This window comes from Dromiciops gliroides, chromosome 2 (genome assembly GCF_019393635.1).
Source record: "Dromiciops gliroides isolate mDroGli1 chromosome 2, mDroGli1.pri, whole genome shotgun sequence".
NCBI lineage: Eukaryota > Metazoa > Chordata > Mammalia > Microbiotheria > Microbiotheriidae > Dromiciops > Dromiciops gliroides.
The window spans coordinates 586,534,523-586,557,662 of record NC_057862.1 but is presented as its reverse complement, the minus strand read 5'-3'; the positions used below and the strand labels follow the sequence as shown (position 1 = coordinate 586,557,662).

At 39.7% G+C, this 23,140-nt stretch overlaps 1 protein-coding gene across 3 annotated transcripts in view; it reads right to left on the bottom strand.

The window, feature by feature from the left end:
• Positions 1-1,069: 1,069 nt before the first annotated feature.
• Positions 1,070-23,140, bottom strand: part of PUS10 (pseudouridine synthase 10) — a 106,107-nt gene continuing 84,036 nt past the window's right edge. For all 3 annotated transcript variants that reach the window (XM_043985407.1, XM_043985408.1, XM_043985409.1), the window contains 9 exons: positions 22,502-22,587; positions 20,758-20,883; positions 14,027-14,083; positions 12,861-12,937; positions 12,712-12,767; positions 12,489-12,606; positions 6,310-6,452; positions 3,822-3,921; positions 1,070-2,045 (listed from right to left, as the gene is read on the bottom strand). In XM_043985407.1, the coding sequence (XP_043841342.1) occupies positions 2,007-2,045; positions 3,822-3,921; positions 6,310-6,452; positions 12,489-12,606; positions 12,712-12,767; positions 12,861-12,937; positions 14,027-14,083; positions 20,758-20,883; positions 22,502-22,587 (802 nt within the window). In that variant the 3' untranslated portion in view covers positions 1,070-2,006. The remainder of the gene's footprint in view (positions 2,046-3,821; positions 3,922-6,309; positions 6,453-12,488; positions 12,607-12,711; positions 12,768-12,860; positions 12,938-14,026; positions 14,084-20,757; positions 20,884-22,501; positions 22,588-23,140) is intronic.

Below are 23,140 nucleotides of genomic sequence, written 5' to 3'. Positions count from 1 at the left end.
TATATATATATATATATATATATATATGTTACTTACAAAGACAAACATAAACATGTTGATTTGCTGAAGCTATTTTGATTAATTTCTTGGCTAATTCGTGTGCTAAGTAAATGATCAAATCATCTGTAAATAGGGATTAGGCACCTATTTCAGAATATTTATGCCTTTAATCTCTTTTTCTTTTCTGATTGCAATTTTAGCATTTCTACAACTATTTAAAATAATATCTATTTATCAAAACCATCTGGTGCCAGACTCTTAGAGAGACAGAGAGTTCCTGAACCCAAGGAACTTACATTCTTGAGACATAGCATGAAAAGTAAAGAGCAATAATGGGAGGGTGGAGGGGGGGAGTCAAGAAAGATTTCACATAGCGGGTATATAAAATGAATTTTGAAAGAAACTAGGGATTCTAAGAGATCAGAAGAATCTGAGCAAATGGGTCAGTTCAGCCAGACCAAAGAATACAGAGGGGGAGTAATGTGTAACAAAGCTAGAATCACAGAAATACCAGCTAAAGAGCAAATTTGTATTTGATTCTAAAGGAAGTAGGGAGCCACTGGAACTTGTGGAACAGGGCAGTGACCAAAGCAAACATGCCTCCTAGGAATGTCTCTTTGTCAGAAAGGCTACACAGACAGGAAGCAGCAGAACTGACATTGAAACCCAGGTGTCTCCTGACTCTTCAGTCATGCCGGTGTGCCTCTTTGACTTTTCTGTCCTTGAATACTCTAGGTGTTCTTCAGTTCTGGCTCTACAATAACTGTGTTGCTTTGGCTGCTAATCCAATATACTGGAAAGCCTGATTTCAGGATCTGGAAGAATTAAGCAGGGGGGGGGGGGGGCAGGGGAGACAGTGGTTTGTCTGAAAAGAAGCTTAGGGTTTTAGTGGACTACAAGCTCAATATGAGTCAACAATGTGATACCCAGTAATGAGAATAAAACCACCTACTTTGTAGGGTTACTGTGGGGATCAAATAAGATACTACAGGTGACAGTGCTTAAATAATAAATATGATCTTATATTTATATATCACTTAAATTTTCAAACAATTCCCAGAAATCCAGGTTGCCCTCAATCTTTTTTATTTAAAAGATATCTTGAAAATTCATTATACATATTGTATATATGTATTGTTACTCTAGAGTTTGTTTTTCTTCCACAGGAAAAAAAATAGCAATACTAGGTTAACAGGATAGTTAGTAAAAAGTATGCCAGACAGCATATTATAATACAATTAACAAATGATTCTTAAAAAATCAATTAGCTAAGATTAGCTTTGTACTTCATAGAAAGTTTATCTGATGAAAGTAAAAGCTGAAATTTATGATGCTTTACGATTTGCATAACATTTTACATGTGTTAGCTCATTCTATCCTCACAACAACCCTGCTATTATTATTCCTATTTGGAAACTCAGGCTAAGAGTTTGAGATACTTGCTTAGGGTCAGATGAGCAAATGTCTGAGGCTGGATCTGAATTCAGGTCTTCCTGACTCCATGTCCAGCACTCAGTCCCCTACACTACCTTCCTCCCCCTCATATGTTTTATAAGCCTCTGTATAGCTTATTGCTGACTTTATTTCAAAGAGCAGAGAACGTTTTTATTTAGAATACAAAAGGAACATTGGTATATTTCATTCACTGAAGAAAATTTGACTTTCTTCTGGAATAATGAATAGTGGGTCTGTTAAATGTCAGCATATGTATCTTGTAGTCTACAAACCTCTCAAAATGAAGGAATTGGAGAAAAAAGCATTATCAATTACTATTTCATAGACTGGGTGAAAAGAAAAACCACAATAAAATATCCTCAGATCAACTTAATGTCTGAAAAAGTACAAGTTAGATGATTAGAAAACTGTTCAGATCAATGTGATCCAAGTGAGTTTCGAGGACACTTCAGGGAGAAAAAGGAAAAAAGTCTATCCTATCTAAATATGTACTGACAGACGTCTTCTGCAGGATAATAGCAAAGATCTTCTTCTGATTCCCATCTTGAAAGTTACTCATCCAGAGCAGGTGGCCAGTCAACATCGACAGACTGGGAGAGGGAGAAACCAATGTCATTAAAACTGAACACTGCTATTTTATTGAGCACTCATGAACAATAACAGCATAATACTGTAAGGGAGAAATCTCATTTGAATAAAAGAGCTGGTAAATGCCAAATTTTACAGGTAAATTTAAAGGTTGATTTTTTAGGACTCTGTCCCCTAGACTCTCCCTGAACCAATCAATTAGAGCAGCAGAAATACTTTCCTTAGTGTGGCACTTCATAAAGAGATGAAAGCTCTTGGTTGGGGATTAAGAATACCATATTCAGAAATTAAATTTTAGAAATAGTGAGATTAGTTTAGCTCATCTATTGGTTAGTACCTTTAAAAATAATTGAATAGGGGGCAGCTAGGTGGCACAGTGGATAGAGCACTGGCCCTGGAGTCAGGAGGACCTGAGTTCAAATCTGGCCTCAGCCATTTAACACATACTAGCTGTGTGACCCTAGACAAGTCACTTAACCCCAATTGCCTCACTATAAGGGAAAAAAAAAGGAAAAGAAAAATAAAATTGAATAGTTTGTGTGTGTGTGTGTGTGTGTGTGGGTTAATCCAAAAGGTCAAAAGGTAGATTTTTTAGTTCCAGCTGTCTCAAATGCTTAAAAGCATCAAACAAATATGTCCACATATTTGGGAATGTGTACGTGTGGAATGCTTCAATATTTTGAGTTCCCTAGTATCACTAAAGCTGAAAATTACTACTAGCTTTTAAAAAATTGATAAGGCAAACTGCAGCTACACTTGAAAAATTGCCACTGATATTTGGAGGGGGACGGGGCAATGAGGGTTAAGTGATTTGCCCAGGGTCACACAGCTAGTAAGTGTCCAAAGTATCTGAGGCCGGATTTGAACTCAGGTCCTCCTGAATCTAGGGCTGGTGCTTTATCCGCTGCCCCCCTCATTTCTTCTTTAAGAAAATAAGAATGTATACTCCCATTCCATTCCTATCCTGAGGTTCCATTGAAACCTAATTATTTAAAAATAAAAACAAGTCTTCCCAAAATTATTTCAAGTTTGTTTTCTGGTAATATCAAATGCCTGGCTGGCAAGGGTTTTAATGGCTTTCACAGTTGTTTGAAGAATTTAAGTCAGAAAATACACGTTTAGGGTTTTCTGTAAAGGGAAGTCACAGCTTGCTCACGGCTAACATCAATGAGACAGAATCAACACCCTGTAGACACTTTCTCATGTCATCCACAGTTTCTGACCAGGGTCTTTTAAAAGATCAAATGTACAAGAAAATTATCCACTAAAATGCCATAGTAACCAACACTATAATATAATATAATGCAGAACACTATATTCTTGGTACTGTGTAATACCAAAGTACTTTTTCCTGACTTTTCTTATGAGCAGAATGGTGCTGTTAGTCAAAATTCTGTCCTCTCCACCTCAACTCTGTCCCCATTTTAACCTGAATACTATATCTCTGAATATAAAAGCTAGAGAAGCCATAAATACATTTTCTACAATTTAAGCCCTTTTTCTATCTTGGTCTTCCTGCTTGGCTTCAAAGTTAGATCTGCTATGTCTGGGAAAGAGCACTTAAATAAGAATGGGTACCTTTTTATTTTGCCCAAAGTCAGCAGACGGTCCATCCCTGACACACTATTCAGGGTGAGGAATTTTTGACTTGACTACGTGTTTGACTATGTGTACAGATCAGTGTGATCTTTTTTTTAATACTTTTAAAGCCCCATGCCACATATAAGGGAGGATAGTCTTGGCTAATTTCAATATAAGATTCATGATAAGCAATTTACCTCTACATCCAGCTCCAGAATATCAGCTGTCCTATTCATCAGGGAACCAATATTTGGCTTTGTTCTCCCAAAGTCTCCATGCACAAATTCTTTAATATAGCTGAGTTTTATTTAAGGAAAAATGAGTATGGTCAAGTGATGCAAACCGTTTACTAAGATTTTACAGGTGAAAAGGAAATGACAAACACAAAAGCAGAAATACTAGAAAAGAAAATCAGTTTCTGAGCTATGTCACCTCATGCATGTCTTACAAAATAAGCTATAGAAAACCAGCCCAAAAGCCTGGCAAGCCAAGTGGTAAAGAGGCTTGCTGTCAACTAAATCAAATTTTTTACAGGCAAAGTCTCATCACATATCAGAGCACGATATCATGATTTTTTTTTTTCTCTTACTACCTACTTACTTTTATAGTTATAAAATCAATCTACCCATCTTTTTTGGCCCTACAGGGTCAACAGTGAGAGCTAGCCACCCTCTTTCAGGCAGTAGACTCTGACAGTGAGCTTCATGTGCCTAGAAAGGTTCTGATAGAAACTTCTCACAAGATGGGCTAGGTCGGCCAAGTCACTATGAACTAAATGACATAAACAATAGAGAAGGGAGAGGATACAGGAGATACAACTGAGAATTGATGAAAACCCTGCAGAATTAAGAGCACATTCAAACGTAATCTAGCCCTGTGTTATTCTAGGCATCAGGACCATATGATCTGAGCTAGAAGGGACCTCAGAGGTCTTCTAATCCAACCTATACCAGAAAAAAAACCCCTCTCTACCACCTCCCTGGAAAAGGGTCAGCAGGCCTATACCTGAAAGCCTCCAGTGGAAAGAAACTCGCCATCTGTCACTCTGCAGCTTCCACTCATTGTTTCTAACTGTGGTCTCTGGACCAAGTAAACAAATCTAATCCCTTTTCAATACCAATCTCCCACACTCACTTCCCCAAGAGTTGTCTCCTTTGGGCTAACCACCCCAAGCTCCTTCAACTGATCCTTTTTTCCCTATGGCTTCCTGTCCTCTCATCTTTCTCACCATCCTCCTGACTCTCCTCTGGCAATGTGCTTGTCAACATCTTGAACTGAGAACGATTCTCTAGATGGAATCCGGTAGACAGACTACAGCAGGGCAAATCCCCTCTTATTCTGGAGCCTAGGCTCTATTGCTATAGCCAGAGATGATGTAAGCTGTTTTTCACTGCATATCCTAAACCAAAACGGTAGTTCATGCTTGTGGCAAAGCTGCATTAATGTTAGAAAAATCATCTAGTTAATGAATTATTATTTTCCATCCCTTTTCCTTTATCACTTAACTTACTCTGACATTTGTAATAATCCATATGGATTAAGTCAAAATGAAAAGGCTTCAGCTATGGACCTACTCAAGCTTAAAACTCATAGAATGTTCCAGCTGGAAGGGATTTTAAAGATCTGCTAATCCAAGACCATTCTCAGAGTAAAAGAGAACTACTAGATCATAAAACTAGAAAATTCTTTATAACATCCCAAATAGAGAGGATCCTAGTGGTGGGATCCTAGAGAGTATAAAAGATGAACTGAGCAGACAGGAATCTGGCCCTATGTAATGAAGGTCAAGATTAGGGACAGAGGATCAAGGTTTGAAGAACATTCTCTAGGAAGAGAAGTTCAGAATCAACCCCGTTTTCAGATTATTTACCTAAAAGCACCATCACTTTATATTAAGATGCTCCAGCAATGGTCTATTAATTTAATACCTTGAACCCAAAACAAGTGTTAACCTAAAAAAAAAGGAGGGAGCTCTCAAATCCAGGTTCAAAGTAAAGGATAACTAAGCCCAGATTAACAACCCAATCCAAAACTTGATATGGCATTCTTTTCAAACGTAAATTACTTTAGAAATGTCCTATAATTATTAGATATTATCCATCATAAAAGAAAAAAAGCTTTAGTTTTGAATCTCTTACCATGTTTAATTCCCAAAATATTGCATTTGTATCTCTTCACAAAACTACAAGAAACAGTGTGGCTTAAAGAATTGATGCAGCCAAGGAACTTTTTTGCAAGGTTACACACAAAATTGCATTCCCCTTTGACTTCCAACTTCAACTGCGAAACACAAAGAAAAATTATAACATAAAATAGTCTCATTCGTTCTGGAGCAAGTTTTCAAAATGCTCAAAGAACCTAAGTATATTAGTGGATTTGTGATTCTTTGGAGAAAAGACTTTCTGCAACTTACCCAAAGACTCAACCAACAATCACTACCGGAGCATGGAGATAGTTGTTTTAATTATAAGAAACAAAATAGGAGGACTGGTAACTTTGGTTAAAAATGGAAATGTGTACATCTGTTAGGGGACTGGGGAAGATGAAGAGGAAAAAATAGCACTCTTTAACATAATTCATCCCATCATACCTCCCTCTCCAAATAAATGTTTTTGCCAGTATAGTGCTACTTATACCAATATCGTTTTGGTTCAAACATTTGGTATGTTGAAAGTGAAAGGATACGTTCCTGCCTGAGTCTTCAAATGGAGACGAAAATGATGCTCATCTATATACTGTGTTTCCATGGTGTGAATGATACGAATTCTTACAGCTAAAGGTCTTCGGTGAAGAACCCGAAGTGGTGTTTTCTGGTTGATCTGTAAGTCCTGAAGAATAAATAATAATATAATTACACTGCATTTTCCTCATATGAAGGTAGGTAGGTATTATCCCAATTTTAAATATGAGAAAACAGATGATCAGGGGCTAAGTGGTTGGTTCAGAGTCTCACACCTTTTAGATTACAGGCAGTTTGAATCTCTTGCTTTTGTCCTGCCTTACTTCCCTTCATATCCTCGCCCTACAAAAAGTGAGGGTTCCAGTACTCCAAGGAGAGCTTGCTCTCTCTGGACTTAAAACACCCATTAGTGAAGCATGGTCTGCTGTCTTATAACTGGCCCAACCTGTGATTTCAATGCTGAATCAGCAATTCCTCTAATGTCGAGGCACTGAGAGGTTAGGTGACTGGCCTATGGTTATACAGCTAGTCTGTGTCAGAGGCAGGACTTCATGAGCTCTTCCTAAATCCAAGGCCACACCCATTTATCCAAGATGCTAAGTTGCCTTTTCTCATTGAAACTTATCTGTCCTAAATTTCATACCCATAAGGACCTTAAACCTTTCTAAGGGGACAATTATCTGATGAATGTCAGTTCCTTTCTCACTCCATTTAAAGGAAAACATTCTTTAGAAACAATGTTCTCCCTTGTTTAGACTAACCAAGTCTGATTCTGATGGGGAACATTTTTGGATATGTAAGTGGGGAGAGCAATGAGGCATAGACTTTTTAGTAGAAAGGATATGACAGTACCCTTCAAATCATACTGTGAGGGAGCTGACTATTCCATCTATATGTTGGGGAGGCCTTATATGAAGTCTATTTTAAAACTATATCACATATGCTTCTTCTATTCTGGAGAGATATTTTTTTGTTCAACATGACAGATTGAATTATGGGCCTCATATATTTCCTGGGGCCCTTAACAAATCCCTTAATTCATTATTTCTAATAAGAGAATCTGTCTCACTAAGGAAGAGTCTGAAAATCAATAAATCTTTGACTTACCATTTTAGAAATGAAAAAATGCTAAATTTATGAAAAATATCATGGATAAAAACCTTACTATTTGGAATTTGTGCTAATTTAGAAAGGGTACAGTTGGCTTAAACTTATTTATGAAGGATTCTCTAAGGAAATTAGCAACATAACTAAGACTTCTGTTAAGAGCTAAAATTCTGGCTATATTGTCTAAAATATCTAATGAGTGGTCGCCAATAAATTATAAGCTTTAGCAAGAGTTAGGCGTTTAAGCATTTATTAAGTAGAATAAGAATTTGGTAAAGAGAGAGAGAGAAAGGCCTACATTCCTATCTATTAAAGGGAGAGTGCATTTCTAGCTCCCTTCTCAGCCAGAGTCCTCAGGAAAAAGCCGACGAGCGTCAGAGCGCCAGGCTCCCCCTTCTTCCTCCCACAAGCAAACGTCACTTCCTGACACCAAAGAAAAGACTCCTGGTCTTGCCCTCAAAGACCTTCACTTCATGGCGGAGCTTTTCTTTTCTTTTTCTTCTTCTTTTTTTTTTTTTTTAGTGAGGCAATTGGGGTTAAGTGACTTGCCCAGGGTCACACAGCTAGTAAGTATTAAGTGTCTGAGGCCGGATTTGAACTCAGGTACTCCTGACTCCAGGGCCGGTGCTCTATCCACTGCGTCACCTAGCCGCCCCTATGGCGGAGCTTTTCTACAGTAAGTCTCCAGCAGGTGGCGTCATTCCAATCATTACACTTCAATGAGGCTGTCTAGGTACTTAGAATTCATAAAAAAATACTTCAGAATGAGAAGAAATCCTACAGATTCTCTAATCCTCATTTTACAAATGGGAAATTTCATCCTAAAGAGATAAAGTAAGCCTGTGCAAGGTTGTACAAAGGATATGTGAACTGCAGCCAGTCTCTTTATTTGGATACAGAACCTTTTCCTACTCTATCTGGTGTCTCCTTGTGAAGAAGAACATTTTCAAACCCCTTAGTGGTATACACAAGTTATGTAACTGTACAAGAACCCTTATACTATCTAAGCTAGGGTTTTCTGTTAAGGGACATTGAGTAGCCTAGTTCAAAGTACTTATTACTCTTCTTTAAAAAAATAAATCTGGGGGCAGCTAGGTGGTGCAGTGGATAAAGCACCAGTCCTGGATTCAGGAGTACCTGAGTTCAAATCTGGCCTCAGACACTTGACACTTACTAGCTGTGTGACCCTGAGCAAGTCACTTAACCCCCATTGCCCCGCAAAAAAACCCCAAACAAAACAAAACCAATAAATAAATAAATAAATATGCGATTCAGACTTTTCACTAATTCTGACAAGTCTCTCCCTTAGTTTCAATTGCTGAGGTTTTCCTCCATGTTTTAGAATATTAGGAAATGAAAGGTATTGCTGGCACTAAGAGGTTATATATTTTAAAAATAGATCTCAACCAGAAACAGGGATTCCTAACAGCATTGAAATGTCTGTAGTTTCTTGTTGGTGCAACTCCTTCTGGAAATAGAATTATGGGTTCAGGAAGTGTCTAAGGTCACACTCAGAAAAGAACTCAGTTAAGGTCTGCCCAACAGTAAAGAACCAGTTCCAACACTACCATACTTGAAGGAAGGCAGCTGCTTCAGAAGGGTTAATCATTTCTGAGGATATCTCAATGAAGATGACTATTTTTTAAAAAACCCTAATATGCTCAATTGGCTACTAGGGATTACATAGAAGTATGGCATCAGTCAATCAACAGCAATGATTAAGTACCAATTTCATGCCAGGTCCTGGGTCAGTGTGCAAGGGATTAGAAGACACAAATGAAAACAATCCTGGCCCCCAAATTTGAGGAAACATGTACGTATATTCGTGTAGGAAGTGGCATACAAGCTGAGGTTTGAAGGAAATAAGGAATTCGCAGAGGCAGAGGCCAGGAGGAAGGACATTCTAGACGTGGGGGCAGCCAGGGGATCAAGAGGGAGAAGACAAGGAGTATTCTAAGTGGAGAACAGCAAGAACGATGTGGCTGGAGCACCAAGTGTTGTGAAGGATATACAAACCGGAAAAGGAAGTAGGGGTCAGGTGGTTAACAGCTTTAAATGCCAAAAAGAGGTGTTTATTTTATCCCTGAGGCAATAGGGAGCCACTGGACTTGAGGGGAGTGACATGAACAGAAGGGTGCTTTGGGACAATCACTTCAGCAGTTGTGCTGAGGATGACCTGGAGAGGGGAGAGACTTGAGGCAGACAAACCAATCAGAAGGCTATTACAAGAGCCTAGACGTCAGGTGGGGACGAACTAGAGGAGTAGTTGTGAGTAGAGAGAAGGGGACAGACGCAAGAGATGTTTGTTGTGGAGGTAAAAGTGACAAGATATGACAACTGACTGGATGAGGGAGAGTGGAGTCAAGGATGACACCAAGTTTTGAATCCAGGTTGCAGTTAGAATGGTGGTGTCTTCAAAAAAAATGGGGAAATTGAGGTGGGGTTGGGGTGGGTGTTGAACAGAAAGATAACGAGTTCAGTTTTTGATGTGCTAAATTTGAAATGCCTTTGGTATACCCAGTGTGAAATGTCAAATAGACAAAATGGTGATTAGAGACTGGAGATCTGGAAAGAACCAAGGACCAGATATATAGATTTGGGAGTCATTCCCATAGAGATGTGTCTTCTTTCCCCCCTTTTTTTTTGGGGGGGGGGAACAATAAGAGTTAAGAGACTTGCCCAAGGTCACACAGCTATTAAGTGTTTGAGGTCACATTTGAACTCAGGTCCTCCTGATTGTAGGGCTGGTACTCTATCCACTTCAACACCTAGATGTTCCTGATAAGTGTCTCTAAAAAATGCCTGCTTCTTTACAAGGGTTTTTCTCTTTTAACTTGGTATAACTCAAAACATTTCTGGAATTTTGCAGGGGTAAACAAACTACTTGAGACACTGCTCCACCCACATACTTTTACTACATCACTGTAACACACATTATTATTTATTTATACTTCTTTTACATGGTTTCCCCTTAGTAGACTGAAGGGAATGACTATTGTTTTGTTTCTTTTTGCATCTTGTAAGGAAATATACAATGAAAAAAGAGGCAACAAAGTTAGCCTGCCACTGCTCTGAAATTGATGATCTTTTTTTTTTTTTTTTAGTGAGGCAATTGGGGTTAAGTGATTTGCCCAGGGTCACACAGCTAGTAAGTGTTAAGTGTCTGAGGCTGGATTTGAACTCAGGTACTCCTGACTCCAGGGCTGGTGCTCTATCCACTGTGCCACCTAGCTGCCCCTGAAATTGATGATCTTTTTAACATTTTAACTGTTACAAAAATGGTTCTTTCCAAATTGTTCCCCTATTAGTGCTACAGAAACAGAATTTCTTTTCTTTTCAAACTTTGAAGATTTTAAAAAAATAAATGTGTATTTTCCCATGATAATCTAACAGATATGCACATCTGTGAGGGAATGACATGGGGTTTAGAAATTTACTTGGGAATCTAGATAATGTCTATAAATCTGTCACATTAGAAAATGGCTGTAATATTTAAAATGTGCTCAACTGTTTACATTTGTCCTCTTTTAGAGAGATAAACCTCATTCCACATTTGAGAGTGAGCTTTCCTTTCTCAAAACTTTTTATATCCATTTTCCTGCATCTTGACTTTAGGAATTCATAGATACAGAGGCAGAAAAGTCGGGGCAGCTAGGTGGTGCAGTGGATAAAGCACTGGCCCTGGATTCAGAAGGACCTGAGTTCAAAGCCAGCCTCAGACACTTGACACTAGCTGTGTGACCCTGGGCAAATCACTTAACCCTCATTGCCCCACAAAAAAAAAAAAGAAAAGAAAAGTCCTCAGAAATAACATCATCTAATCCTTTCATTATATGGATGAGTTAAGCTCCAAAATTGTGTGAGACTCTCTGTGACCTCATTTGAGGTTTTTTGGTAAAGATACTGGAGTACTTTGCCATTTCCTTCTCCAGTTCATTTTACAGACAAGGATACTAAGGCAAACAGGTTTAAGTGATTTGCCCAGGGTCACGGAGTTAATAAGTATCTGAGGTTGTATTTGAACTCACACAGATAAGTCTTCCTGATCCCAGGCCCAACACCTATCCACTTCACCACCTAGCTGCCCACAATTAATAGGTAGCAGGGACAAAATCCAAATCCAGGTCCTGATTCCAAATCTTGTGTTCTTTCCACAACATATTTTCTTTGCACTTATCACTTTCTCCTTTGTATCATAATTAATATGTTATTAGCAAGCTCTTTAAAGACAGGAAGCAGTATCATTTTTTTAACCTTCACATGTCTACTACAAATCACAGAACCTTACAAATACTATAAACTTAATAAATGTTTGTTGAACTTAAGAGGAGAATTTATTTTACTAGTGTTACTAACTTTCCATCCCTTGTTCTCATTATAAAATCCTGCTTTGTCTATTTGTGTCTCAGTAAGAATATTCAAAAAGGGGGCAGCTAGGTGGTGCAGTGGATAAAGTACCAGCCCTGGATTCAGGAGGAACTGAGTTCAAATCCAGCCTCAGACACTTGACACTTACTAGCTGTGTGACCCTGGGCAAGTCACTTAACCCCAATTGCCTCATTCCCCCCTCCCCCGCACCCCACAAAAAGAATATTCAAAAAGAATCAAATGAGAAAAATAAATTTCACTAAAAATTTTAAACCTTCAAGGAATAACCGAATTAGCACGTTTCATATCTAAGTACTCTGATCAAGCTTTCAGAGGCTTACAGGAGAACACCAAGCATGGCAATCGACCAGAAGGGAGGGAAACTACAATATTCATGGCAGGACTACCAGGGAATCTTCACTATACTAATAAAAAGGGGTGGGGGAGGGGAATGGACATTCCAAGTAAACATGGCATTTGTAACTAGACAGAGAGGTTGGCTAAAGTGCTTGGTACAAACTCCCTTGAAGGTTTGACCGACCGACAGACTGAGTAGGCAATTTAGAATCTCTCTCATCTCCTACCTTGAAAGTATTTCCACTTTTGTTAAAATGATGCAGATACTCAGAGAGAGCAACAAAACACAAGGCTACAGACTCCCTTGTGAGAATCACAAAACAAGTGGAAAAAAAATCAGAATATAAGGTACCTTTAAATCGTCTAGGAATTCAATGTCCTTCTTCTGTATTGCTTTATCTGTCCAGACTAAGGCATTATAAGTCTTAGTCTTCTCTTCTTCACCTTCTTTCATGTGTCCTAATGCTTCTCTAAATAAAATCAATGAAAACATTGTTACCAACATGGAAAGGATACAATGTAGTCTAGCCCAAGACATTTTTCGAAAAAGCATCTACAAAGACTTGCCCCCTTACCTGGTAACAAGCTGCAAGTCTCGCACTTGGATTTTGTCTGAGGAGATGTTGATTTTCTGAACAATGAAGGTAGAAAATAATTAGTGAGCAATTTCACTAGACAGCTATAGAGACATGCCTACTTCTATGTGTGTCATAAATAGCTTTACCTGCTGAAGTTCTTTAATGTCTTGTGAGGTGAACCGGACTCTACGAGGATTCACCAGTTCAACAGCAAAGGGCCTTCCTGGCAGCAGAGAAACAAGCAAATTGTTGGAATTAACATTTGGATTAATGCAAGAGGTCTGGGAGCTGCAAAAATCAGGCCTAGCTCTAGGGCCTGAAAATTAGAGACAGAACTAAGGGGAAGCAGATAGAGCGTGAAAAGAGTCAAGAGAGTTTGTTTCACAACAAATTCAAGGATCAATAATAAGTGGAAAGGATTCCTTCCCTGCTCCAAGGGCTCCCAGAATAAGCCAATACTAACTACATATTAAAATAAGAAAAGAGCCAACTATCCTAGCTTGTGGCACAAGCAGCAGTGTCCAGGTAACAATGCTTTCAAGTTCATCCCCATCAAGGCAACATCTTTTGAAAAGGCAAAACCGGTTTCAAGAGACTCAGGGTCTACCAAGGGGCTGGCTCTGGTAAAAGTAATTTTCCCCATCTTTATTATGCCCCAATGGAAGCCAAGACATCATGCTTGTGATGTCATTGGTCCTTTTGGAGAACAAAGGGCAAACAACAACAATAATAAAATGAGAGAAATGAAAGCCAGGATATCTTTAATGGAATACAATAGTTTCTTAGGAGAATTTCCAATTTGGAAAACATTCCAGTTTTGTTGAAATGTTTGCTAAAGAGAACAAAAGCAATAACAAACTGAGAGGAGGTATGCCAAATTCTCTACTACCTTGCTCCTATGAAATAGGCAAGTAATAAAAATTTACTTGATACATCTTAGGATTGCTATTCAGAATGTTATAAAAAGTCAAATGAAAAGGATGTTAATTACAATTGGTCTGAGGTGATAAAGCTGAGATAATTTAAAAGCTTTAGGCCAGTGGCGTCGTTAGATTTAAACAACTACTTTGCTTCTATTTGTCAAAAAAGGCTAACTTGGAGGGGGCTGCTAGGTGGCGCAGTGGATAAAGCACTGACCCTGGATTCAGGAGGACCTGAGTTCAAATCAGGCCTCAGACACTTGACACTTACTAGCTGTGTGACCCTGGGCAAGTCACTTAACCCTCATTGCCAGGGTGGGGGGAGGGAGGGAGAGGCTAGCTTAGTCATCTTTGAGGATGGGCTGAATAAATTGATGCTATTCCATTCTTACCTTTTCCTAATGTTCTCACATCCACATCTTCTCTTCCAGATGATGAAAAATTAAAACCTTTTGAAAGAAGAGGTGGAGAAAAATTCAGAGATTTCTGACCTTTTAAGACTCTAGTTTCCAACCATATAACAATAACAACAACAACAACTTATTATATACTGGTTTAAGGTTTGCAAAAACACTTTAAATAAATTTCATTCTTATTTTGCAGACAAGGAAATTTCTCTCCGACAGAAGTAGGGGAAAAACACATTAATTGGATGTATTTTCCCTCTCTGGTTTTAGTTTAGTTGGAAAGGAAGCTTGTCATCTTGCTTAATTAGCTTGGAAGTAGAAAAATGAGACTTCATTACCATCAATAGTGAATAAAGTATTTCAGAAAACAGACTAAGACCTAAAAGTCTTAACTCGGAGCCATCTCAAAGATGGTAACTCTGATTTCCACTCTGGTTTTGGGGGATTCAGCTTCTAAGCTGGAATCAGAGAAAGGAAAAACCCTTTGAGCCTACTGCCTGCTATTTGGGGAGCCAGGTATCAGGAGATGTTTCATGAAGGAAGGGAAGCAATCAAGAAAGTCAGAAAGACCACTCGGGCTGGTGGACATATAATCAACTCAAAACAATTTGCTCCCTTCTATTATCCCCAAAGCAAAATCTGAGAATACTCCTTGAGATTTTCACAGATAGCAGTCTGGATAAAATGCCACATCTGGAGTCAGGATGACCTGAGTTCAAATATTAACCTCAGACACTTACTAGCTATGTAAACCTAGGCATGTCATTTAACCTGTTTGCCTCAGTTTCCTCAATAGAAAGATGGGAACAATAATAGCATCCATCTGGCGGTGTTGTTCTGAGGAAGACCAAGTAAGATATTTGTAAAATGCTCAGCACAGTGCCTGGTATGTAGTAGTTACTATATTAAATTAATCTCTCTCTCTCTCTCTCTCTCTCTCTCTCTCTCTCTCTCTCACACACACACACACACACACACACACACACACACACCCCTACCTGCTTTCAGCACAGCATAAAATTATCTTGAAGGCTGAAAGCTTAAAAAGTACAAACTAAAAGTTAAAAATCTATTACCTATTTTTGTTTCCTTTTAGGCTTTAGGGGTGAAAGGAGAATTTATGTATACTTTAAGACAAATGACAAGTTTCAGAGCAATCCACGTCTTATTGAAATACAATTTATCAAGGAAAAAACCCACCAAAAATATCAAATATTTATGATGGAAAAAATTGCAAGGAGAAAACATAAAGCTACTTCAGGAGGTAACAACAACTTTAGAGGCAAAAAGAAGCTTCCTTACAACCCCAATACTCAGAATTGACCATTTCTAGATTCTTCTTATAGAAAAGAGGGAAAGGCTAAAAGAAATATTGTACCCTACAGCTTTGTTTTTACTTTCTCCTAACTTTACAAAAAGTTTTTGGCTGAGTTAACAGGGTTGTAACTATAATGGTTTCAAAGGCCCCAGAGCTGGAAGCTGTTACAACAAGTAAGTAAAAGTCATGGCAACCAAGTTCATGAATGTGGGTATTAACTGGGTATCGGGCATCGTGCCAGGCTCTGGGCCCTCACAGAGCTCACATGCCAGAAGGCAAAACAACAGGGACAGAACACATATAAAGCTGACAATAAATAATGCTGGAGAAGAAGATGCTAGCCGATGGCAGCCCAGGGGAGGCCTTACAGGAAACCAGGGACTCTAAGAGGGGGAGTAAGCAAGGAGAACACTCCAGGCATGGGAGAGGTAGTGCTGTGTCTATGAGCAAAAGCAAGAAGGCCCAGCTGGCTGGAGTGCAGTGTGTAGAGAAGACCAAAAAGTATAGAGCTTTAAATGACAAACAAGTAAGTTATCGACTTGTATTTATTATTGTCATATGGCTCAGGAATGGTCACAGTTTCAGGAGAAACAGGAGAGCCATAGAGCAGAGGGTCAAGAAGGACAAGAACCAAGAAAAGACCATAAGATTCAGCAATTAAAAGATTGCTGGTCACTCTGGAAATCAGTTTCAGTGAAGTGACCAGGCTACAAAGGGCCATGGGGTGGGAGGAGAGGAGGTAGAAGTTACAAGTACAGATGGTTCTTTCTGGAGGGCCAGCCTTGGCAAGAATGGCCATCTCATTAGCTGCGAGTGGGAAAGTTGAAGAGAGTAGGCCATGAAGTCAAGGTGTTTTTAGATAAAGGGAAGGGGGGAAGAGGGAGCTTCTGGTCAGTGCTCTTTTTTGTTGTTTTTTTTTGGTGCGGCAATTGGGGTTAAGTGACTTGCCCAGGGTCACACAGCTAGTAAGTGTTAAGTGTCTGAGGCCGGATTTGAGCTCAGGTACTCCTGACTCCAGGGCCAGTGCTCTTATCCACTGTGCCACCTAGCTGCCCCTCTATACTCTCTTTAAAGCCAGAGGCAAGTGCTGACTGGGAGGGTAAACATGGGAGGCTTAAGGAGGAAAGGTGTGAATAGTGTCTGGGAAACAAGTGAGACCAAGTAAAAAAAAGAGTACCTTGCTGCAGTGAGAGCCCAGCCGAAATTGTTTAACATGAATTCATAGTGAAGAGTCAGCACCACTGTGTGATTGCCTCTAGAACCAGCCAATAGTAGCAAGGAGGAGAATTCCAGCCATGGGGGTTAGCGTTAGGACAAGGGGTTAGAGAATTCAACATGTAAACAGTAAGGGCAACATTGTGTGATGATCAGCTGTGTTAGACTTAGCTCTTCTCAGCAGTGCAATGATCCAAGACAATGCCAAAAGACTCATGATGGAAAATGCTCTCCACATCCAGAAGAAGAACTATGGGATCTTAATGAAGATTGAACCATACTATTTTTACTTTTTCTTTTTTTTTTCTTTCTTGAGGTTTTTCCCTTTTGTTCTGATTCTTCTTTCACAACATGACCAATGTGGAAATATGCTTAATGTAAATATACATATATAACCTATATCAGATTGCTTTCAGTCTTGGGGAGGGAGAAGGGAAAGGAGAGAGGGAGAAAATTTTGGAACTCAAAATCTTATAAAAACAAATGTTGAAAATCATCTTCATATGTAACTGGAAAAATACTATCAAGAATTTTTTTTTTAATGTTTAAAGAGAAAACAAAAAGTCAGTGTAGAACTAAATTGGCTGATTATGTTGTGGTATAGAAGGGGGAAAAGTGAGGTTGGAGCAAGGAAAATGGACTGAAAAAGTACTGAGGACAGGGGGTGCTGGAGGTACTGATGGAAGAGAAGAGTAAGTTTAGGGGGGACAAGGCAGTAGGAGAGATGGAATGGTAAGAGGTAATGGTAAGATAGAGGAATACCAGCTTTTTATTAAGAAAGTCAAATACTTGTGAGAAATGGTAAGACTATCTGTGTGTGACTGAGGTGGTGTGAAAAAATAGGTTTTAAGATTTAATGAGAATGAGGAATCAGTAAGTTCGGTAGTTTAAGGAAGCATCCTGTTGAAGTGCTCTAGAGTAAGGATAGAAATTGGAGAAGAATGGAAGTTGATAAGCCAGGTGCTGAATTCCATAAAATAAGAGAAAGAATGACAAGAGGAGAGGAGTGGTAGGGACAAAATACAATAGCCACTATGATCTGACTGGACTAGAAAATTTTAAAGTTAATTACTCTTCAAAACTGTGGAAGATGCTGAGTGATGGTGGTAAAGGAAGCTTCTGAAATAGCAGGGGAAGCAAGGAGTAATTGAACTTCTCTAGGTCCCATGAGTTGTGGTTACAAATGAAGGTACAGACTATAGTGGGGAGGATGATCAAGGATTAAGTGTCATAGGGTGGAAATCAGGTGAGAAGAAAGGAAGTTGGTTCATCATCGGTATGGAACAGGCATTCATTCCAGAGTCTCCAGGGGAAGGGGTGGGCAGGATTGCAGTAGGATATGGGGAGGGTGAGGCTGAGGAAGATGGCAGGCTTGAGGACAGTTTGCTCCTAAGTTAGACTTCAAGCTCCTTGAGAATAGGCACTGTTTGTTTTTGGTCTCTTTTTTCATCCCAGCACAGTGCCTGACACAGAGCAGTCACCTATTAAGAACTGGAAGGTGACTGACTAGGTGACTTAACTAGGGTTAAGGAGAGAACTAGTAGGAGCATGCTAACCCCAGGGGATTATTGATAATGCTTCCATCCTGGGAAAGACTGTGGTGGTCAGTCATATGCAAGAGTGCTTCTCAAGTGTTCAGGCAGAAGGAACAGTGCCACACTCATGTCACTCCGTACACACCAGGCAGGGCCCTGGTTGGGGTTGCTCCTGGCCTGCTCCTCTGATACGGCTAATTGGGCACAGGGGATGAGCAATGCAGCATCAGAGTTCCCCTCTGGCCACTCCTTACCTGACATCAGAGGCACAGCCTAACTCAGAGGAGTTTATATTTGATGCTCAAAGTAACAGTAAGCCACTAAGTTTGCATGTATGTGTCTACAGGAAAGGGTAGGGGTGTGACATATTCAAAGTCACATTTAAGGAAAGTCACTTTGGAGGCTACATGGAGAATGGACTGGAGCAGAGAGAGGCGAAGCAGAAAAGTCATCCAGGCAAGAGATGTTGAGGGCCTGAATTAGGATAGTGAGAAGAGAAAAGAGGGCAGGCACATAAGAGATGTGGTGGAGACAGGCACAGATTATGGAAGGGGAGGCGGAGTGAAGAGTCAAGTTTGAGGAGGAGGTTGTGAACCTGGATAACTAGAAGGACAGTAGTTCCTTTGACTATACTTGTAAACTTCGGAAGGGGAGGTGGGGCAGATTTGGGATGAAAGATAATGAGCTCCCTTTTGGATATGTTTAACTTTGAGATGTCTCTGAGATATCTGGTTTGAAACATCTAATAGTTAATAAGTGATGTGGGACTTAAATTCAGGAGAGTCTGGATGGATAGACCTGGGAGCCATCTGCTTATACATGATAACTGAATCCATGGGAGTGAAGTCACTGCTTGAAGGTATAGCTAGAAAAGACGAGTGGGTTCAGGACAGAACCTGTGACAGGACAGTCAGGGGATGTGGCATGAACACTGATGTAGCAGGTGAAAAAGAATGGTCAAGACAGGTAGGACAACTAAGAGAGAATAGTGTCACAAAGACCCGGAGAGGAAAAAGTATCCAGAAGGAAAGGTGTTCAACAGTGTTAAATGCAGAGAGGTCAACAAATATGAAAACTGAGAAAAGACCATCAGATTTGTCAATTAAAAGATCACTGGGAAAAGAGGGGACTTCTGAACAAGACAGCTTCCTGGATAGGTGGTGGCTGCCTGCTTCCCCATAGCGCCCACTTCTGCAAAAGCCCAAAATCCACATCAGACTGAAACACCTGTGGAAAAGACATGTAGAAGTGATCAAGGAAGCCAAAGGGCAACTCCAGGTGACTTCTCTTACTCCAGAGTTGCATAAAACACGAGCCAGGAGGTTTGGAGCAAAGGAGAGGGTGGGGAGGGGTCTGCCTGCAAAACCAACACCAGTGCAGGGAATTATGCAGAACACTTAAGAAGAACAGACTCAGGCTGGAACAACAAGTGACCTACAAGGTTTTTGTCTGGAGACAGCCAAAGTGCAAGGCTCCTTCTAGAAGTCCCAAGAGGGAATCAAAAGTCCTAGGAGCAGAAATGCTGGAAACCCTGGTAACTGGAAGTTGGAAGACATTACTAGCTGAGATTAGGACACCCCAAGTCAAGGGGCTCTAAGATCCCCAACACCCTGTTCTCAGATACCAGGGAAGGCCCTGGATATTCAATAATCAGAACCTCCAAGATCCAACAGGATCCAACCCTATGAGATAGTGGTCAGTGAAGGAACCCAGATGATCCATACATTGTTTCTCTAAAAATGAAAACATCAGAGAGTGGGATGAGATTGGCAAAGCCTTCGACTCCATGGTCTTAAACTTCCTTAGGCTGGCTCTGCTCCTACTTTTTCAGATAGATGGATAACTAGCTTTCCCTTATGGTCTAAGAGAAGCAACACCTGCTACAACTATAAAATCACCCGATTCTTATAATGAACAAGTTTTAATACCTCAAGTCTGTCCAAGAACCTGATGCAATCCTTCCAGCAACACCCTAAATCCGTTTTCTCTTATCCAATACTTGCTAATATGTCAGTATATGGCATTTCTTGATATTGACTTCTTGATCTACCAGGTCTAATTAGAGTTTAAAAAAAAAAAGAGCTGAAAGGATCTATTCTTCTAAGACACAATAATTATACAGACTGTTAACTGCTTCCTTTTCACCCCAGAATTTAAGACAGGGCTAAAGCTTGCCAGTTATAACTGAACCAGTTCTGCAAGTAGCATTTGTACTGAAATACAGTCCTATAGCTCTTCTATAAGTTATTTAAAAAACTAAACAGAAGTTGGCTTCAAATTAACAATGGAAGCTATTTTTAACTCCCCCATGTAGAAAACAAAGAGAGTGTTCAAAGAGTTACTAAGTTCACTTAGAGAGTTTAATTTTTCCAAATTTCCACAAAAGAGCTTGTATTCATAACTAGATGAGATGTCCAGAACTCAAAGACCAGCATCCTATGCATGTATCACAGAAGAAAAGTATTCCCTTATTGGAAGGAACCTCAGAAGCCGTAGTCTCCCACACGCATTTTACAGATAAGGAAACTGAGGTCTAGAGAAGCTGAATAACTTGACTTGAACGCAGGTCCTAACACTTGAAAAGTAGTGTCACTTATAATGGTAGTTTATATAAACGCAGTTTGAAGTAGGAAAATTAGAACACTCACTCTCCGCTTTAAATACTGGCAATAGCTGATTGGAAATCAATTCTTCCACTGAGGACTCCAGTTTTCTTTCTCCATCAATTATCCAGGGAGTTTGTGGTAAATTTCTGGAGTATTTATTATATCTTCCTGCCAAAGAAAAAAAGTGGAACATTCTTATGAAAATAATGGAATAACCATCAAATCAATATTTATTGAGCATCTACTAATGTCCAAGGTGCTGTATTAGGAATACAAAAAGGCAAAGAAATTTACAATCTAGATTTATAGACAAAGCATAAACGTGTGAGAAATTGAAAAACATACTTTAATGAAGATTCAGAGACAAAGTTTTGTGGGTTTTGGGGCGGGGTTTTTTGGGGCATGGTCTTCTGCCCTGGTCTAAGCTCTCTACAATACAACTACCCTATAGTTTAAGTAGGCAGTCAGGTGACAGTGGATAGAGAGCTGGGCCTGGAGTCAGGAAGACTCTTCTTCCTGAGTTAAAATTTAGCCTCAAACACTTAGTAGCTGTGTGACCCTGGGCAAGTCACTTAAAACTCTCCGCCTCAGTTCCTTGGCAGAAGGAAACAGCAAACCATTCTAGTATCTTTGCCAAGAAAACCCCAAATGAGGTCAGAGAATCTGACATAACTGAACAACAATTCAACAACAAAAACTTAAGTAGTCCATCCAAAGAGTAGGATTCTTCACAATACTCTTGGGTTCAAAAGCTTTTTTAATGGCTCACCCTGAGATGTAAAGAGGTTAACTGACCTTCCCAGTGACCTGCATAGGGAGAAATGGGAAGATTTCCAAAGGTGTCTCATTTATTTAGTCCTGTTTCTTCAACTACACAGTAGCTACTTGTGGGTAAGGAACTGTGTCAAAGACTCACAGATGTCTTAGATGAAGTACACAAATCTGTTGACTGAATGGACTGAGGTCCAATTTAACAACATTCAGGTCCACAAAAGCAATCATCTGCTCTATTCCTAGATTAGTACCTTCAGGGCAATTCTGTTAAGAGATGGCATTATAAAAGCTTCTGATAAAGAGTGTAGGGTTTTTTGTTGGCCTTAGCTTAAAAAACAAAAGCAAAACTAACAGGAACACAACTCAAACTTAAAAGAATAAGCAAATTTTTCTGGTAGAAGTTGAAACTACTTGCCACTCTAGAGTTAATAAAATATGACAAAAAAAAGTTTTTCACTTCTAACTGATCTCCTGCATTCTTCCTCCTGTCTGGTTTTATGTTCTAAGTGTCCAACATTAGACCTGCATTTGGCCACCACAGATACCATCACTCTACTGTAATTTTTTTATACTTCATGTCATTGAAGAGAATTAACCTAAATTAGTGTGTTTTCAAAATTTCATAAGCTTGGGGCAGCTAGGTGGTGCAGTGGATAGAGTGCCGGCCCTGGAGTCAGGAGGATCTAAGTTCAAATCTGACCTCAGACACTTAACACTTACAGGCTGTGTGACCCTGGGTAAGTCACTTAACCCCAACTGCCTCACCAAAAACCAAAAAAAGCACACAAAAAACCCCCAAATCCAAAAATGTCATAAGCTTACCTTTGAAAAGTTTAACTACACTATCATTTCTAATTCTCTGAAAATGACTCAAAAAGCTATTCAGAATCTGGTAATAGCAACAATTAACAATAACACTAACAGTCCTGGGGACTCAGTAGACAATTCTGTTTTTTGGAAAGAACAGAAACTTAATGTAAATATATTTTATTTATAAACATATACTACTCACCAGCTATAAAAACTGCACCATGTGCACATTCAATTTCGACAGCAGAGCAAAAAGCCTTTGGTGAATTTGGAGGACAAGGAAACTTCCTGGGGAGAAAAAAAAGGAACAAAAGAAAAAACTGTCATGAATACTACTTTCAGAACAGGAGGCTCAATCACACAAGCCAGATGTGCTTTGAAGATGCATGAACAAAGGTAAATTTCATCATGTGGGGGGCTAGTTTACTAAGCCAAGGAGACTAGGTCTGTAGAGACAGAAGTCCTCTGCAGTGAGTGGAATTCCAAGTAAAGCAGGGGAGATGCTTAAGAGCATGCACCTGTTTTATGAGCTGGGCAAAGGCACTGCCTTGCCTGGTCCTTGGGCTCATGGTTAAATCACACAGCATTCTGACTGGAGAGGAAATGAGGCAGGAGTTTTCTGCCCCCTGCTCTTCCTTTCCTCCTCCGCAGCCTCAGAGGCCCAAGGATTAGTGCAGGGAAGTAAATGATTCGATTTGGGGGAGGCTGCTCTCTTCTTTCCTTTCTCTCTTCAGCCTCAGAACTCTGATTGCTGATACCAGCTAAAACAGAAACCAAAGCCCATCACTGAGGCGAGCTCTTACCCACAGAGACAATGACTGTGACGTGCCCTGCACAGTGC